General features: G+C 59.8%; 1 protein-coding gene across 2 annotated transcripts; it reads right to left on the minus strand.

The window, feature by feature from the left end:
• Positions 1–1,532: 1,532 nt before the first annotated feature.
• On the minus strand, positions 1,533–15,717 carry PDLIM4 (PDZ and LIM domain 4). 2 transcript variants are annotated; one of them, XM_054567997.1, is made up of 7 exons: positions 15,557–15,717; positions 10,718–10,869; positions 6,995–7,076; positions 2,763–2,944; positions 2,383–2,549; positions 1,933–2,050; positions 1,533–1,809 (listed from the first exon to the last, which is right to left on the minus strand). In XM_054567997.1, the coding sequence occupies exons 1-7, from the start codon at positions 15,647–15,649 to the stop codon at positions 1,605–1,607; spliced, it is 999 nt and encodes a 332-aa protein (XP_054423972.1). In that variant the 5' UTR covers positions 15,650–15,717; the 3' UTR covers positions 1,533–1,604. The 2 variants fall into 2 exon arrangements, with proteins under 2 accessions (XP_054423972.1, XP_054423973.1); XM_054567998.1 differs by lacking the exon at positions 1,933–2,050 and having other exon boundaries at positions 1,739–1,809.
• Positions 15,718–19,128: the final 3,411 nt, after the last annotated feature.

Genomic DNA, 19,128 nt, shown 5'->3' on the forward strand with positions numbered 1-19,128 from the left:
CGGTGGTAATTAAATCAATGTGATATTGTCACAGGAATAGGAAAATAGATCAGTGGGGTAACAAAGATTCTTACAAAAATATGAAAAGTTGCTATTTTTCCCCTGTTTTAGTAACCCTCAGAAAAAATAGTGAAGGGTTTAGAGCATTTCAAACGAGAACTCTTGGGGCAGACCACCCTTCCCCGCTGCTCCCTCGGCGTCCAGCAGCAAACACTGTATTTGAGTGAATGTTCATCACGTGTAATTAGAGAAATGCAACTTCAAGCAACTACAATCGCTTTTAGTTAGACTGGCCAAAAAGGAAAGGAAAAAAAAATGTCCTGTGTTGGCAAGAGCACGAGGAAATGAGTACTGCTATGTGCTGATGGTGAGAGTGTGAACTGATAACAGTCCTTTTCGGTTTGTGATAGCACAAAATTGGCAAAAGCACAAACGTGCATTTTTGGGATCACTAAGTAAACCAGGACCAAAATAAACCAGACTGCTTCCAGCCCGGAGCGGACCTGCACATGGCCCCGAGTCCAGGAGCATCCTCGGGCGTGAGCAGCCGCTTTTCACAAGCTCTGGCAGCATTAACGTTTTTAAAAAGCGCGAGCCTGTACCGGCATGCTTGCTACCGAGCCGGGAGAATCTCGAGGGTGCCGCACACGCTGTAACAAACCAGCCTCGTAGCTGGGTGTTTACCCTGAGCTATGAAGACAGAGAATCTTGAAGGGTGCGGCTCTAGGCGAGTGTTCGAAAATCTTCTCTAACCTCCGGCCCCGCCCCGCCCCCCACACTAGGCGCGCTCCCTGGCGGTGAGAGAGGGGAAAAGGAAAGAAAAAGGGGAGAAAGGGAGAAACACCAGAATTCAGAGAATGCAGGGAGACTGATGCCGCCCAGAGTCCTGACCTGTCTCCCAGTTATACACACCTCGGGGAAATCCCTCCTGTGGCTGCAAGGGGCTGCCCGTGCTTGTGCTGGTGGCCAGACGGGGCCTCTCCTGTCTCTGCTCACCCTTGCCACACCTTTGCGCACACGGTTCCTCACCTTCCCTCCTTTATTTTTAGAGAGGAAGGGAGAAGGGGAAAGAAACATCAATGAGTGGTTGCCTCTCGCACGCCCCCTACTGGGGACGTGGACTGAAACCCAGGCATGTGCCCTGGCTGGGAATCCAACAGGCGATCCTTTTATTCACAGGCTCCGTGCTCCATCCACTGAGCCACACCAGCCAGGGCTTCTCCCCTTATTTCTTAGTTCTCAGCTGACACCTTCCCAGATTCCACCGAGGTCAGACCCCATAACAGCAGCACAGACCTTGCCTCTTTGAATAAACTGCTCCTTGTGATTCAAGTCTGCCATCCACCTAGGCTGTGGACTCTCTGAACAGCACAGTGCCTGCCTTGCTTGTTTGTTGCTCCCAGTGCCCAGGACATACCTGGAATCTGAAGAGAGGTAGCCCTTGGAAGCCATGGCCTGCGCTGGAGGGTGGCAGGCCAAGGCACTGACATGGTCGAAGCCTAGTAGAGGGAGTTTATTAGAGAGGCAGGGGGCAAACATATTTACACGAGCCGCGTGGGCCATTAAAAGAAGCAGAGATGGGGAGGGGGTGTTCTGGGAGCCGCTCAGACGAGTTCCACCTTGGCATTGGGGTACACCGCCACCACGTCATAGCCCTCTGGCGGTTTGACGCGCGCCTTGGCGTGGCTCTCGCAGTACAGCCGCTCGTCCAGAAAGAAGTAGCCGCGCTGCTTGAGGTTCAGGCCGCAGTCGCTGCACATGAAGCACTCGGGGTGGTACAGCTTGTCCCGCGCCTTGACGATGGTGCCCCTGATGGGACACCAGCAGAGAACAGCGTTGGATGGCAGGTTCGCGGGCACGCCCGGTGCAGGGCTTCGGGGCACGTCAAGGGGTAAGCGTGCTTGGGCGGGGAAGGCAGGGATGGGTACTCACACAATGCCGTGGCCGCAGCGTGTGCACTCGGGCAGCCCCTGCAAGCCACTCAGCGGGGCTCCCAGCTTGCCGGCCGTGGGCTTGAGGTTCCGGGGGCCGCCGGGCCCGGGCCGCTCCCCTGAAAGCCGGAACGCGGGTGGCATGAGCCAGGTGGGGACGGGCGGAGATCGGAAAAGGCAAAAACCTCACCTCTGCGGGATGTGGGGCTGCGCCCGGCTTCCGGGAACATCGGCACACAGACCGGGGACGGGGGTTGGAGGGCGTGGGGCAAGAGGCCGCGCCAGGGGTGGCGCCGCGAGGGGTGTGGGACCACGCCGAAGAGACAAGAGAGGGGCGGATGGCTGGGAAGCAGGACGCGGGGTCGAAGGCGCCGCTGAGGGGCGGAAGGCGGACGGTCCCAGAGCCCTCAAGGAGTGGGAAGACCGGTGGGGAAGGGGGAAGGCGTCTTACCGCCCTCGCCGGCCTCCAGCATGCCCTGCAAGTAGCGGAAGGAGCCTGACTGCTTGGGCTCCGCAGCGGCCGGGGGTTCGGCGGGCTCCCGCAGCATCCGGTACACCTCGGAGCCCAAATCGACTCCGCAGTCTCGGCTCCGCGGGAGGCCTCTGGCTGCGTCAGTGCTGGGCGAAAGAGATGCACGAAGGGACGGGTTGCAGCGCCAGTCTTCACTCTGCCTGCTCAGGGGTCTGGTGCAAGTTTCAGGGATCAGAATGCAAGCAGCTGAGACCCAAGGATCAAGTATCAGGGTCAGGATGGGACCTGGCGAGATGTGAGGGACCACGGCTTAACAAGGGCTCTAGGTGTGGCCGCATAAGCCACATTTCTGGTACTACCTGTGGGGTGGAGACACGTGCAGGTTGCTCATCTGGGCCAGTAGGGTGGCCTCACTGCTGCTGCCATTGTGAGGGACTGGGAGGCGAGGTGATTGCCCATAAGGAGATCCCAGGCCTGGCCTGCCATTTTCTGGGCCAATCCCCGTGGCTGAGGGCCGCCTGCTGGTTGTGGGACTACCATCCTATGAGAGAGAGAGAGGCCTGAGACACTGGGAGACCCTCTGGGTTAGGGCCTCTGGCCATTCCTCGCACCTCCCCCCCCACCCTCCACCCCACCGCTATGCTGGGCCTTCTTGGATGCTGGCTCACCACCCCTGTGCTGGCATCTCTGGGCGATGGTGCCTAGCCAGGGAGGAGACCTATGGAGGAGGGCTGAGCCTTGGGCCTGGCTCACCCCCTCCCCCTCCCTCCAAAATGAGAAATGCCCATGGAAAGCCAGACACAAAACCCGAGTGCCTGGGACTCAGCCTTGGCTCATGAGCCCTGCACGGTTCTGACCAGCAGGGGCGTCCAAGTAGCTTTTTAAAGCCGGTGTGGCTGAGGCAGAGTATGGCTTCCTTGTAGAGGTTATCCTGATGCCAAACCTTCCACCTGCCAGAGCTGGCCTGGATACTGGATGGACCCACAGCTAGAAATGGAAAAGCAACTCCTGTCCTGAAGCCAGGAAAGGTCATCAAGCATCGTGCGCCCAAGGGCCTCTAGTGAGGGAAGGCTGAGGTTCAGAATGTGCCATTGTGAGGTCAGTCCCCTCTAGGCTTGTACCTCTGCCCCTGTTTTCCTGCTTCCCAAGCCAACATGGTAGCCGCCTATGGGCACAGCAGATGCAGGGCAGAGGCAGGGCCAGGGTTCAAGGCTCCCAGCCCACTGCCGTACGGCCAGTCTGCTGCCATGGAGGAAACGTCTTGGGGAGGAGTGCCCTGAACATGCCTCCTCAGCCCATGAGGAGCAGAGGGTGTCTGTGGGTGCAGGTCTGCATGGGGACTGGGGACCTCTGCGCCTGCAGAGTCTGGGGCTGGGGAGGCACACACACTCTCAGAGGTGTGTTTACAGACATACACACACATGAGGACAACACGCACCAGCCAATCCACCTATATAAGCTAGTCAGGCATACTCGGAGCCAGTGCTGGTCACCCTGGAGATGACCACGGTGGCCTCCATGGCTGGAACAAGATTGGTGGCCAGAGAAACCCGACTGGGCCATGAAGGTGGTCTCAGCCTCAGCCCGGAAGGTGACATATAAATTTCCCCTTTGCTCTACGGTGTGGACAGGGATACTAGGCAGGGAGGAGAGGATGCCTGACCTCGGGGAAATGAGCCTGACTCGAGCTCAAGCTGCCTCCAGCCCAGGGGCCCAGCTGAAGCTTTGCCCGACGGCCCAGCTTTCTGCAGGCTCCGAGCGGGGCAGGAGTCTGGCTAACGAATGGTGGGCCAGCAGCTGAATGGGGGTGATACCACCCCATCCCCACCCCAGCAGACAAAGGAGAGGGTCTCTCACTGCCCAGGTGGGCCCCCATTAAAGAGGCAACAGCAGCAGGAAAACTCTTGTCCCCACTGGGCCCAAGAAGAGCCACTGAGAAACCTGAGCACTCGAGCCCGTGTGTCTGGGGGGCAAGCAGGCAAACAAGGCTGGCCTGGCCGTTAATGGGGACCAGATGGGCCGTGAGCCATGGGGGCAGGGCTGGGCCTGGTCCAGAGGAGGCTTCAACAGGAAGGGGACGTCAGGGGGACCTGGAGGGACGAGGCCCTCACTCACGCCCACCCAGCAGGGTGTGAGTCTACAGCAGGGCCACCCACGCAGCAGCCTCTCTAGGTCTGAACCCAGTGGTTAGGGCATGGTGACCTCAGTCTTGATATGAGTCCCAGCTCCATCACTCATTAACTGAGCAAGTCACTTCACCTTCGAACCTCTGTTTCTTCATCTATGAAATGAAGCATGTGATGATCTCTATGTCATAAGTTCCTCGTGGGGATAAAATGAGGCAGTTGCATACAAAGCACTTAGCATAGTGCCTGCCACACGGCAATGCTCGTTGGATAAACAGCTGTTGTGGGCATTCCTGAGCCCCGTTCCTGGACTGCCCCACCCTGTGTGGTGGTGCACCTGGTCCCACATGCTCGCATTCTCTCAGGACCTGCCAGCTGCTAATTTGGTTGTTGAAGCCTCAGTTGGGTTAGTGAGCAGAATGGCAGTAAGCTGCCTCCTTGCTCATCAGCTCCCACGTGACTGGGCCAGAATGTGGGACACTCAGCTTGGACGGAGGTGGGTGTGAGTCGATGGCACCTTCCAGAAGCCAAGCTCCAGCCTTCTGCTAGTCTGGAGAGAACAGGCTGAGTGCGCAAGGGCTGCCTGCTCCACCTGGCTTGCCTTAACCCATCACCTGATTCTCAGCTGAAACGCCGCCCTCTCCAGGAAAACGTTCCTTATCCCTATCCTTTCTCCACTCTGGACTATACCAAGTGCCTCCTGTGTTCCCATGTGAGGCCTGAGAGGAGCATCTCCTATGACTCTAAGCAGAAGGTGGGCCTGAAGCTCCTGTTGGCCCTGTCGCATCCCATGCGGGGTTGGTGCCAGGGCATCTTGTGCTGGTTTTAGGGCCAACTGTGGTTTTCTGCTCCTCTGATGGCTCCAGCTGGGGCCACCCCTCCCCCCTGCAGAGGGCAGAGGGTGGGAACAGTGTGGGACAATGGGCCCTGTGTCTGTGTTACTGAGGATACAGCTTTGTGGGGGATGGGTGGGGGGGTGTTTCTTTCGCCACCCATGGAGCTCATGACCTTTTAAGTACAAAAGACAGGCAGCAGCCCTGTTGCTTATGGAAAATCCCTTTGCTTCAGCCTCAGTAGCCTAGTTCTAGAAGAGGTCAGAGACGGAGGGTGTGGGGAGTGCTCTGCAGCCCTCGGCCCCCCGGCCCGCTGGCCCTGAGTGTCTCCTGGAGAGCAAACAGAGCAAGCTGAGGCCCCTTTGTCCTACCCGCCCTGGTACGAGCCTCACGCATGGGGCCTGTGCTGTGCTGCTCCCCTCTGCCTGGCCCATGTCAGGTAGGGCTGATTTGTCACGCGTCCCCCTCGCCCCCCTCAACCCCTGCTCCTACAGGCCCTGAGTTCACTGGTGTACCAAAGAAAGCTTTTTAGACACAGGTATGGCCATGAATTTCTGCAAGAATAGCTGAGGTCCTGGATAGAGCAAACCAAAAGCCTCTTTGTGACCCTGCCTCCTCACCTCACCCCTCACCTCCCCTCCTACCCCTGGGGACTTTTCTTTCCTCTGACCTATGGTGTACAGACTCACCTTTGGGCCTTGGTATATGCTTCCTGGCACACATGCTTTTCCCTGTCTTGTTCTTCCTCTCAGGTCTTGGCTTGGATACCCCCTCCTCCAGGAAGCCCTCTCTGATCCCTTGATAGAGCCAGGGGACTCCCTAGACACCTGGCTTCTGCCACTCTGGAACCTCTAAGCGCCTCTCCCCTTCCAGAACAGGTACTCCCTGGCATGTGATAAGCATCTGACCTTACCAGCAAGGGAAAGGTAGGGAACAAGTGTCAGAGCAAGTTGGGGATTGGGATAGGTGGTGAGAGACAGGCCACAGCAGAGCCTCTGCTCTGGCAGGGCGAAGCCTCCACGGCAAGAGTGGACGCAGCAGGCCCAGGAGGCGACGGCCCCGCGCGCTGGGGTTCTCAGTCCTGGCTCCACCACACACCAGTCCGAACTCTACCTTACCCTGGCTAAGTGGCACTGCTAGGCGCAGTCCCAGGATGGCCAGAGAAAACTTCACCCTAGGACAGGGCAAGAAGTGCCTGACGATCTAAGGCCAGCCCTGTGGCCTGAGGTTGGCTCCAGCCAGGTGTGTGCCCAAGGCTAGGGTGAAACAGAAGAGCGCCCCACTGCCTGAGGCCATCCCACAGCCTGGTGACATCCTTCTGGCCTGGCATCACTGGGCACCTGAGTGAACCCCAGCTGGGTGGGGGGTAGCCCTGAGCCAAGACCTGGCCCAGCCCCTCCCCACCACAGACACCTTAGTGCCAGAATCCAGGGCTGCCTGGAGTACAGATGAGGCCCCAGTGAGTGCCCGTCACCGGGGTAACACGGGATGGGGCACATGCATGGCCCAGAGAAGCCTCCTGCTTCAGTCTAGCCCGGGCACACGAGCATCTCGGTGAGGACATCCAGCGCAGGCAAGCCTGTGGTCCGGGCCTGGCCACTCTCCCCTGGGTGTGCGCTGAGCCTTACATACCTGCGCCTCGGGATCGATGTGGATCCTGTGTGCCTGAGCCTTGCTGTCCTCTGGGGCACTGGGCCAGCTCCTGCCTTCAGGCCTGTGGCAGGAATTAGAATGGTCAGATATACCTGCTTACTATGCCTGGGAACTAAGACCAAGAGGGGCTGGGTTCTGGGTCTAGGCCAACCAGGACCAGGCCTGGTTCCCCTGTACAGAGAAGGACACTGCCCCAGTGCTTTCCCCGGTGATGGGGCTGTGTGTCCCTTCCCTACCAGCTGCTCCAGCCCTCTCTGGCCTGATTCCTAGAGAGGGCGGAATCTTCTACCCACATCTACCCTCTCTGTGGTCTACCTAAATAAGCTCAGCCCAAGGGCGCCCCTCCCAGCATAGAGAGCCAGGCCCCACACATCCATCAGCAGGAGCTCAGCCCCTCATCCCTCTCCTGTCCGCAGCCCCGCAGCCAGGCCGGGCCTGGGGGTCAGGCACCCGTGGGCTCTGGGGGAGGTGGGGGAGGCTCTGAGGGGCGCGCCCGCCTCCTGCTGATGCCGGCAGAGTCATCACCCATGTCTGCCCAGCCCATATGGGAAACAGGCCATTAGGAAATTCCTGCTTCACCATAGAAACCAAAAGCCAAACACCACTCAGGAGCGAGAAAAACATCATAAACCTGCCATAAGCAGGGCAGACCGGCCGAGAGGCTACAGGCCTGGGGCCCAGGCCTGCCCTCAGTAGCCCAGGGGGAAGGCAGGCCAGTAGGGTGTGTGGACTGTGTACTGGCCGGTCAGTGTGAAGTGAGGCTGGCCAGACCAAAGGGGAATAATGTCCCTACTTTACCCCAAAAGGCCTCCTGGGGTTTCTTGACACCTCGCCATGGGGCCAGCAGCTCAACCCCACCTCTCTCCCCCACGCCGCAGAGCATTTTTAACACTCTCTCTGCACGTGTAGTCCACACCCATCCTGCACTTCCTCACCTTTGCCCGTTGCTCTCCCCCCGCAACCTTCTGGGGGTCTGTGGCGGCAACCTCTGTTGCCCTGGGGCAACACCACACTCCTGGCATCTGGCTCCAGACTCTCAGCCAGGCTACTGGGGGGACCGCCCAACTCACAGCTCTCACTGTGGCCTCCACCCACAGAGAGCTCCACTGGGGTAACCCTGGGGCAGCTCGTGGGGATATCTGGCTCATGCTTCCCTGAAGTTCTGCCCAGAAGGGAAGTACAAGTCTGAGGTCTGAAGGTCAGAGGGCACAAAGTCCCCAGAGCCATGAGGGTGGCTCCAGGCATCAGATCAGAATGAAGCGCTTATTCCTGTATCAACCTGCATGTTTGCGTGTGGGCCCGCACAACCGGGCCTTCACTTAAGGGTGGGCGGGTGGCTCCACCTGCCATCGTTAAGCAGAATGACAGCCAAAAGGTGAGCTGTGCGAAAGCATCTGAACCACAATTAATGGTGACAGAGGCCCCACCACAGGCCCCAGGGGTGGAGCTGAGGCCAGGACAGTCCCGACCCTACAGAACATGCCCGGAAAGTGTGGATTAGCTTGGACTGCTGGACACCTGGCTTTGAGTTCCAGACAAAATAAGCGTAGCAGGAAACCTGGGCCTCTACTTCATTTCTCATCCTAAGGAAAAGCCTGTGGGGATAAAAGCTCCCTGTACACAAGAGGCCAGGGAGGGAAGCTGGTCTGGAAAGAGCCCATGCTGGAGATCCTCGGGGCGCAGGCACAGCATAGGTCCTGGCGGGATGGAGAAGGGCCAGTGGCCTTGCAGGTGAGAAGGTGCCCAGGAGCAGAGACGCTGGCCCAGAGGATCAACGTGGCCCCTTTTGTCTTGATCCACCAGAATCTGTGATAATTGGGGGTAAGGGGCTCGGGGACTGGACCTCAGGTTTTCACCCTGACCGCGCAGTTTGTACGTCATCATCACTCAATCCCCAGATCACGGGACAGTGCCCATTTTGGAGCTGAGAGAGCTAAGGGCTCTGAAATTAAATCACTTGCTGGAGGGCAGCAGTTCCCAAGTGCAGAGCTGGGACAGGAATTGTGGTAGCAGAGAATTTGCTCGCACCTGCTTCGTGGCCAGGCAACACTGGGGGCTGAACACCCAGAGCGGAACAGGTCAGAGGACCCCTGGCTCCATCCACGCCGGGCTTGGAACAAATGACCACGGAAGGAAGGAAGGAAAGGGGCCCTCCACCCTGCCCCCACCCCACCACCCTTCCCTGACATCATTGCCTCTGGGAACCTCCTGACTCACGCCCTCTGTGAGCTGCCCCCGCTCCCCCGGCTGCCATCCCCAGCCCCCAAACCGCCGGGGCTTCCCTTACGCAGCCAGGAGAGTCAAGGCTAGAGGTGAGTCAGGGCCCAGGAACCCAGCCAAGAGGGGCGGCCCCGGAGGCCACTCATGGCCGGAGCAGTGTGGAGGCTTCCGCGGGCCTCAGTCTGGGAGAGAGTGATGAATGTGATGATGCTTTATGGAGAGGGAAGCCCAGGCGCACAGGGGTCATCTGGGGAACCTAAGATCCCAGAGTCTGGAGGAGGACCAGCTCTGCTGAAGTCCCACGCCGGGGCCTCTGGCTGTGGGCCAGGTGGAGCGCACAAGGCCTGGACTTACAGCTGGAGCCACTTAGCACAGAGAGCAGCGCCAGGGGCACTGACCCCAGTCTGGACACGGACCGGGGCCAGACACAATCGGGGGCTACTTCAGAAGCCTTCCCACCATGTTCCATGGCTCCAAGCCGATGGATCATCCCCCTGCCCCCCGCCATTTCTAAGGCATGGTGAGCTGTACTGTGGTTTGGGAGGCTTCTCCCACGCATGTCCAGAGAGGGCTGTGGAAAGTCCCTGTTAACAGTGAATGTGGCAGAGCTCAGCAGTTACGTCTGACTTCTCTGGATCCAGGCGAGACGGGGGCAGAAAGAGCCCACTCAGCCACGACTCAGCCGACTGCCATCAGAGCTGAGCAAAGACCCAGGGCCTGAGCAAGGCTGGGGACGACCCAGGTGGACCTTCCCATCCTAGACTATCCGTATGGCACATACGGGGCTTGGTGACCCCCAACCCTCACCCTCAGGATGGGCTGTGGAACATTACACCGTCCGTGGCATCCAGATGTAACCCGAGCAGAGGCATGGGCCACAGTGGGGACAGCTGGGGCACTGCAGCCAGGGGCTGGCAGGGGTGCTGTGTGGCTAAGCAGAAGCAGCAGCGCCTCTGGGCGCAAGAAAGACGGGAGGTCAAATCTTGCTTCCCAGCTCCCTCGCTGTGTGACTTTAAGCGTCCTGCAGTCTTTCTGAGCCTCAGTTGTCCCATCTGTAGAGTGAGGGCTGTATTAGGCTTTACTTTATCAAGTTGGTTTGTGGGTTCAACAAATGAGAAACTTCTTTGAAATGGTCATCAAGCCGGTCACACAGGGGTGGGGAAAGGACTGAAGTCACCTCACAGAGGCTATCCCAGGTCTTAATTTCAGCCCTGACTTTGGACTGCTGACCCACTGCCATAGTCCCCCAACACACTTCCAGCCCTGAGTTAAAGGGGGGCTTCTTCCCTTCTTAAGCCACCCCCACACCCAGCGCCATGCCAGGCCCCCATGAAAGCACTGCTCCTTAGGACGGGTGCCCGGCAGCTGAGGCGGAGCGGCTAGGAGGCCCAGCTCACTCGGGATGCTGCCCGGCCGTAACCTGTCCTCCCCGTCCATCGCCCCCCTTCCCAGCGATCCTGGCCCAGCCGGCCCTATTCGTACCTGCTTACGGAGAGCGTGAGGTGGTCGTGGCAGCCCTTGATGCGGTTCTGCGCCTCCAGGTGCGTCATGAGCTCTGTGCTCTCACCATTGATGGCCTGGATCAGGTCTCCGGGGCACAGGGCCGCCAGGGCAGCCTTGCTGCCAGCATGGACCTGGGGGTGGACAAGCCAGATGGCTGGACACTGGTCACTGTGTGGCCTCATTGCAGGCTTTGCTCTTGACCCCCTCCGACCACTGGAAACTAGTCAGTGTGGCCCTGCTGCCCACATGACCTGTGGGTGGGCAGGCCAAGAGGCCGGCTGAGTTCCCACATGGCCTTGCTGCAGGGGCATCTGCTCTAAATACCCTGACTCCAGCGCCTGAAGCCTGGTGGGTTGTGGGGATATATGAGAGCGTCTTCCTTTGAGCTGGGCAAGTGGGATATTCCTCCTGCAGCCTGCCTGTGTGCCCACGGATATGCAAGGGACATGCAGGGATGCACGTGCTCCGCAATACATACAAAGCATGGACATTTCACAGATACCCTACACAGACAGTGCCCCACCCAGCCAGGTCACATAGTAGCCCCTTGACTGACATTCAAACCCTTAGTGCCCTTGGCTTCTTACTTGTTTCCTCTCACCCCCACCCCACATTCACCGCGACCCATGCACACTCTATCTAAACTACCTGAACGTCCAGAGGGTACTCAGGGGCACCAAGTCTCTCTCACCTCCACGCTTCTGCAGATGCTGTTCTCTCCCTGGAACATTCATTCTTTCCTTTGACCCCAAATCCTCATTACCAGCTTACTCCCCCTCATCCTTTAGGTCTCAGGAGAGAGCCCGTTTCCCCTGGGAGCCTCCACACTGGCTTCTCACGGTGCCCTGCACAGCCCCCGTACCACTTTGTTCCCTGAATGCTGTAAGCACCCCGCCCTAGGTCTGGGGCATCGCCTCCCCAGGCCGGTCCAGGGCCATCTACTTCCGGTGCCAGCCTGCATTCCTGGGTCACAACTTCACCTCCACTTCCTCTGCAGGACAGGCACTCAGACCACCCCAGGGTCACTACTGACCCCAGGGAGTCGAGCAGCGCCCATAGCTGGAGCCTCTTACAATGCTGGTCCCCAGATGTGGGCCCCTTTGAGGCTGGGACTAGGCTCATGGGGAGGCCTATGGGCACCCTTCACCCCATCTGGCACAGCCTTTGGAAATGGACACTAGGCACCCTCATCCTTGCCCAGGCTCTCCAGCAGTGCCCAGCTGTGGCTAAAGAGCAGCCAGTCACCTGTTCCTGCAGGGGTGGGGGGCGGCGCGGAGCTTCTGGAAACCAGGCCAGGGGCAGCTTAGCTAGTGCCCAGTAGTGAGCGCATAAAACTGAAGCGCTGGCAGCTCCTTGGCCATAGTCCTGGTGTGGGCACTGCCTGAGCTGACCTTACCTGACATCGGCTGCCCCAAGGAATATTCTGGAGCATGACACCTGCAACCACCTGCCGCCATGAATGTGCACTCATAGGGCCTGGGTACTGCCCTATTGGACTCCACCCCACCCTCCCCTCCAGGCTCTGCTCCAGGCCCCTCTCCTCCATCTCCATGGATACGTGCTCCACGACAGGGCCTGGGCTCAGTGCTCTGCCCAAAACTAGCTCATGGCCACTTCTCAAGAACCTGGTGAGACAGAGGCATTGTCCTCCCTAATTACAGACAAAGAAAGAAAGGCTTAGGGGGAGGGGCACCCCACCCCAGTCCCCACCCCAGTCCCCACCCTGGAGAGGAGTCCTCTTCCTCAGGGGGGCCAATAGCTGCAGGATGACTCAGCCAGCACAAGGGTTCATTCAGGCCCCTGTGGGTGGGGAAGTTCTTGAAAGCAGAGGTGGCTGAAACTCCCGCCAGCTCCACTAGCCTGGAGAGTTCTGGTCAGACAAGGCGCGAGGCCAGGAAATGGTGACTCTCCCAACTGACTTTCCGCGCATTGTCTCATTAATGCTGAAGGCAGGCCCATTTGCTAGATGAGATAACTGAGGTCCAGAGACATGCAGGAGGACACCCTACTGATAAACGGGAGTTGGGATTTCAATCCAGGCCAGCTGGCTCCAAGTCCTATGCTCATAACTACTGTGCGCTTTTCTGCAAAAAGGGAGGGAGGGAGAGAGTGTCCCAGGTAGAAGGGTCATCATGTATAACAGCTCATCTGGGAGAGAGGGTAAAAGCAGGCTTGCGACTGAAGCATCGTTAGGGAGGAGAGGGTGGAAGATAAAATCCGAGAAGGAGCTGGGGCCAGACCTGTGGGCCCTGTGGGCCGAGATACAAAGCAGGCATTTCTCCTAGGTTCGGGGCGGGGGGGAACCACGGAGGGTTCTAAGCAGGGAAGGCTCAGGACAGAGTTGAAGTCAAGCCCATCCCTCTGCTGCTGAGTGCAGGATGAGCAGGCAGAAGGAAGGGAGATGGGGAGCGGTGAGTCAGCTGGGAGGCTGTGGCATGAACTAGCCCCTTCACCTGTAGCCGCTATTACACCCCCAGCCCCTGCTCCACTCTGCCCAGCCTAGAGGCTGTGATGGGTTGGGGCCAGAGAGTCGGTGCCATATTATTCCATACAGTCCCAGTGAGCTCGAGACAGGCCAGGATTCCTGTCCCTGCTCTGCTTCTCTGGCTATATCCTCTTAGCTTCTCTGAGCCTCAGTGTCCCCATCTATAATGTAAGGCCAGAGGGAGTTCTTACTTCTAAGGGCCGCTGTGAGGACTATCTGAGATAATCAGGGCAAAAAGCTTCCATGGGGGGCTGGGCACACAGTGGTGCTCATTCCAGGCACTGGTTGCTGGGGAGCTGGGACCAACACCCTTTAGGGTGTGGCCTGGAATGCTGTGGATGCGCTGAAGCCAGCAATCACTATAGTGTGTGGGGAAGGAGCCCTGGACAATTTTCTTGGAGGTTGTGTGGGCTAAGGTTGCATGGTCCCAGCTCTGCCAGGCAGCCAGCCTCCTTCCTGTCTGAGTGTGGCTGTCCCTACTGAGTAAGGGAAGCCCTGGAAGAACAGGAGAGTTGGGCCTCAAACCCCTGGGTGTGGGGACTCCCACTTATCCTCAGGGTCTGCAGACCTGCCCTTGAGGTATCTGCGGGACAAGCTGGGGCCTCTGGCTCCCCAGCCCTGTAAATCTCCTCAGATCCCACCCAAACCCAGGCTCAGCCATTCTGGCTCCTTGGGCCTGAACTGCTGCTGTGTGACTTTGAGGGACAAGGTGGGGCGGTTCTTCCAGGCAAACCATCTCCCAGTCTGCCTGCTGGCCAGCGGCCTGCATCACTATCAGCTCCAAACAAGGCCGCCGCTGCTGCCGCTGCTGCCGCTGCTGCCGCTGTGACGTGTGGAGGCCTTTCCTCTGCGGGCAGGCAGCCGCGTGGGCAACAGATGTCTCTGCTCCCTGCCGCCTGTGGCCATCAGCCACCGCCACTGAGCCTGTCAGCGGCCTCACGCCCAGGGTGCCTGGCCCACCGGTTGGCCTAGCGCCCTCCCCAGCCTGCCTCTGCAGACACACGGCATGACACACCCAGGCAGACGCAGATGCTCACACGCACACCCCCAGCAGGGCTCCCTAAGGAAAATGGGAGATGAGAGGCTCCCGGGTGTGTTAAGGGCCTACCTCCCTCAGCCCTGGGAACCCGGCGGGGTGGGGTGAGGGCAGATGTGGGCAGCCTCCCAGGACAGCTGGGCCTGCCTGTCACCCTGGCCCCCAGAAATGGGATTCCATGGTTCCACGCTCCACCGGGTGACCACCCCCTCCCAAGAACTGGAAAGTTGTCGGAAAGTCCAGCTAGCTTTGTCCAGCCCCCATGGCGAGAGGCGGCAGTAGGGTGAGGGAGGGTGGTCCTCAGTTCTCCTAACACAGGCCCCCGAAAGGCAGAGCAGGTGTGCAGGAGCAAGGAATGGCTCTCAGATGTTCCCAGGTCCCCTCCTCACTTCCTTCCAGAGGGGGCCTGGGTTTTCTCCTCTAGGCTGGGACCCCCCAGGGGCCAAATCAGAGTCCCCTGTTCTGGCCCTTCAAACTATGGGACCCCAAGGCTGGGCCAGGATCCCATCTCCCCCAGAATGGGCACCCCCTCTGACAGGGCCCGAGTCCTTTCTTCTGCCTCTCTATCCTCAGCTCAGCCTCGACCCAGCGACCCAGCGTTGGGCCCCCTTCCCTGCCTCCTCTGTCTTAAGCCCGGGGCAGTGTATGGTCCTGGGATCTTGAGGAACTGGGATGAGGCTCTCCTGGCCCCTGGCCTTGTGGGGAGAGGTCTCACAAGCTTATAGTCAACCTTCTCTTTCCCCTGGAAACCAGATTCATCCTGGTTACTTGCCCTTAGGTCAGCTGAGGTCATTGATGAGAGACCGACTGAAACCAGAATGGGCAAGTGAATGGATCTTCCTCTTTTCAGATTCAGGGAGGACCCCAGGTCTTCTGGGAGTGACCCTTGATAAAGGGGAGGAATGTCTCCATCATTTTGCCCCAAATCTTCAGGTTGGGTTCAGTCTAAGCAGTGTTTCTTAGCTTCTGTTGATCTGTCCAGACCCCTCGTCCCATGATTGCGGTCCTTCCCTGGCCTGCAGTGACTTCCCCAAAATAATGCCAGCAGAGAGGCTGGGGTGTGAATCCCTGGGGTGCTCCTCCAAGGGATAGGGCAGACAGGCCCAGTGGGAGGGAGGAAAGGGGGTTGGGGCGACACTGCCCGGTCTGGAAGCCTCCTCTACATTCTGCGAATCACCCAGGTAAACCCCTTAGCCTTCGAGCCTCCGAAACATCGGGGATACGGGTCCCGGGTGGATCGCGAGGACCGGGTCTCCGATCCAGGACCTCCCCGCCGCCCCGTGGCTACCGGACTCACCCGCGAGATGGTGAGAGGAGCACTGAAGTCCCGGCCGCCCACCAGGCGGAAGCCCCAGGGCGAAGGGCCCCGCAGGGTCACGGAGTGGGGCATCGCTGGCCGAAGCCGCAGCGGGAGCCGGAGCCGGACACTAAGGAGCCGCCGCCACCGCCGCCGCCGCCGCCTCCTGGACGCCGCGCCCCGCCCCCGGCCCGCCCGGCCCCGGACCCCCCTCCGCCCGGCCCCCGCCCCCGCTCCCCGCGCTCCCGGATTGGCCCCGCGGCGGTCCCGACCCTCCCACTTCAAGGGGCTCTGAAGACCCGCCCCTCAGCCCCGGCGCCTCCCGCCTCGCACCCCCTCCGGTTCTCGGAGACCTCCGGGCTGGGACGGCCCCGACGACCGCGATCCTGCCCCGGCTTGCGCGGTGCGGGCCGTGGACCTGTGCCGGCTGCGGAAGCTCGAGCACAGGCCTTTGAAGTAGCTCCTGCGGGGCGGCGCCCGGCCCGGGGAGGGATAGGGTGGGAGGGTTGAGGGTTGGCGGCCAGATGGGGGATGGGACCGTGACTTGCTCAAAAGCCTCCTCAAAGTCCTGGCAGACAAACCTGCGCCTCCATCCCTCCGTGCAGGCGAGTCCTCCCAGCAACGAACACTGTTGGGGAGCCCGGGGCCTGAACAGGCCTGGGTTAGGGACGCACAGACCCAGCATGACAGCCCGCACTGCCAAGTATGGGGATGGGAACAGGACAGGAAGGCTCTGGAAGAGGTGGCCCCTGACGAGTGTAGAAGCAAGGTGCTTGTCTCGTCCTTCCAGGTATCACTGCTTCCCCAGGACATTTTGGCTGCCCCCTGCACAGTCCTCTCTCCTCCTCCTTTGTAAGGAGCTTTGTTCCCCACAGCTTCCTGGGAAAGGAGCCGCTAGGCTGCCTGGGCCAGTGGCTGTGCCACCAGGAGGGGTGTGAAGTGCCTGAGGAGAGTGGACTTGTAGGCATCCCTTCACTTGGGGCCCTTCCTGGTCTCCTCTCCACTCCCGGCCTTGGACAGCCTTGGCAGGTGCGGCGGCTTGGCCAGGGCGCTGCCTACCACCCTCTGGCTTTCCCGGACACGGGTCTGGCTCCATCAGGGCAGCAGTGTTTGCGTCCCTAATTTAGCCATGCTTGACAACTCTGTGTCGCCTCTTGGCCGAGTTCAGGTTAGGGCTCTGCCCTCAGGGGCCTAACGGGCTGTGCGGTGAGATGTGTCCCTAAGTCTCTGACACCCCCGAGGAGAACGGCTGCTTGAGGTGCACCAACCTAGGGCAGGCCAAGGGTGGGGGCACCCATTGGGGTGGGACTTGGAGGCCTCTCTGGGAGGCGGGGTGCTGAGGTCTGTTGAGCTTGCAGAGAAATGTGAGTGGTATGTGTAGCAGGGGTGTGCATGTGTGGAGGGGGCGGGGTGTCCGTACCCACAGAGCATCAGCCATCGGGCTCTCAGTGCTGTGAGGCAGCACAGGTTTCTGGGGCCCATGTGGGCACATGGGAAGGGCCAGTAGGAGAGGGGGTCTCCGGATGGTCTCTCAGAGACCCTAGGCCAGAGGCTCCCAAGGACGTGGACGTCACTGAGTGACCTGGGGAGTAGGGCAACCATCCCCAGTCACTGACTGTATGGGGTGGCCTGGGGAGGGAGTGGCTCCTCCAGAATCTGGTACATGAACTTGTCCTTTTTGTTGTACAGTCTCTGGGGCAGTTCCAGGGTCCGTACTAGTCACCCCCCACAGTAGGCTCGCTCTCTCTCTCTTTTTTGTTTTAAAGATTTTATTTATTTTTAGAAAGAGAGGAAAGGAGGGAGAAAGAGAGGAAGAGAAACATCTTGATCGGTTGCCTCCTGTACGCGCCCTGGGGGATGAAATGAGCAACCCAGGCATATGTCCTGACTGGGAACTGAACCAGCAAGCTTTCGCTTTGTGGGACGACGCCCAACAACTAAGCCACAGGGATCAGGGCCTCCACAGTAGGTTCTTGATGACATCTGTACTTAAGAGGACATCAGAGGCCCACCTCTGATAGTCCAGGGCTGGGTGGGATTCCTGGAGACTGGAGGTAGCCCTTCTCAGAGGCCATATTGTGAGCTCAGCGCTGAGGCACCCTACGTCCAACCCGTCCGAGTACCTCCTCCAGGAAGTCCTCAGAAGTTCCATTTCACTCTTAATGGCCTTGTCCCTAGGGGGTTGCTGTGTTGCTGAATCCTTAGCATCTTGGGGCACCACGTCACAGGCAGGTACAGGGCCTGGGCGCCCTCTCCCAGGTGGGGTGGTGGAAGCTATGAGCCGCACTCTGCGCTAATGGCCTCACCGCTCACTCCACCGCCCCCGGCATCCACGCTGCTAGGCATCACTGAACCGCTCATTTTGGGCATATTTAGCCACCGGACATATCTATATTGAGTACTTTCCCCACAGCACGGCCTGTGCCTGCCCCGGACTGGGACCCAGAGATCCATGGGGGCAGGGGCAGTATCTCTCTGATTCTTTGTTTCCCCAGCACCCAACAGAGAGCCTGGCACAGAGGCGCTATTAAAAAAATACTTGCCATTAACAATATTATCACGGCTATGGGAATTATGATGTCAGCTCAGCCCTTGGCCACAGCCCAGAGACAGGCAGGGAGGGCATGAGGGGCCTTTAGCTCCTGCTGCTGTGGAGACCCCGCCCAGGGGCCCTGTCATTCAGGAGAGCCCCAAGGCAGTCAGGGCACCATGCCCAGGGACTCTGTGCCCGGCCAAGTCTGTCCAAGGTCAGAAGAACCACAGTGCTTTTTCCTCAGTGGGTTGGCAGGTACTGGCGGGAGCAGGTGCCCTTGAGTGGTGGCCTCGAGGCAGAGCCCCAGGGGAGCAGAGGGAAGGGCCGGGGCAGGAACCATCTGAGGTGGAGGGTAAGGCCGACTCGGTGGACCGCCCGGACGTGGACGCAGCCTTGCGCAGGGGGTGGGGTGAAGCTGGCGGAGAGCCCTTGAGGACACCTTCCTGTGAGATGCCAGGGGCTGGCCGGAGAGCTCAAACCCTGCCCTGCCCACCGCAGCCCAGGGGCCAGAAGCCTCTGGGTGGAGTCTGCCCCATTCAGGCTCCGCTGCTGGGGTCCTCCTTGACGGCCCAGCACCCTCCTCCCTGACAACGGCCTGCATTCCCAGGAGATTGGGATCCTTCCTGGGCGTCCCCTCTTCATGGGCTGCCCGGTCCACTCCAGGGTCCCCGAGGGCAGCCAAGGAGGCATCTGAGATGCCCCCACTGTGTTGCGGCCTCTCTGACTCAGTTTCAGGGATCTGGCCACCCAGGGGTCTGCTCCCCAGAGGCCTGCTGGTCAAGGGTAGGAGCCTGTGAGTCTGTGCGATGGAGAGAACTGCAGCTGGGGGCAGGGCTGGGTGGGGCGGAGCTGCGTGGGCCTTCTGCAGCGCTAGGACGTGGCCCTGCAGTGACGAGGAGACCCGGCAGGAGCTAGGCAGGGTTCGAGGGACTCCGAAAGGAGTGGAGGCAGCCAGGGGCGTGAATACCAGGCCATGTCCAAGTGGAAGGTCTGGGGTGGTGTAGCCCGTGAGACAGGTTGAGGGCCGATGCCCCACATA

Source organism: Pteronotus mesoamericanus, unplaced genomic scaffold (assembly GCF_021234165.1).
Source record: "Pteronotus mesoamericanus isolate MK-2021 breed Mesoamerican mustached bat unplaced genomic scaffold, CSHL_Meso_final contig_2, whole genome shotgun sequence".
Classification (NCBI taxonomy): Eukaryota; Metazoa; Chordata; class Mammalia; order Chiroptera; family Mormoopidae; genus Pteronotus; species Pteronotus mesoamericanus.

Coding starts and splice junctions, on each gene's coding strand:
- PDLIM4 (XM_054567997.1), bottom strand. CDS start 15,649: ATGCCCCACTCCGTGACCCTGCGGGGCCCTTCGCCCTGGGGCTTCCGC. Junction 10,870..15,556: donor CTCCTCTCACCATCTCGCGG/GTGAGTCCGGTA, acceptor GTCCACCCCCAG/GTCCATGCTGGCAGCAAGGC. Junction 2,945..6,994: donor ACATCGATCCCGAGGCGCAG/GTATGTAAGGCT, acceptor TCTCTCTCATAG/GATGGTAGTCCCACAACCAG.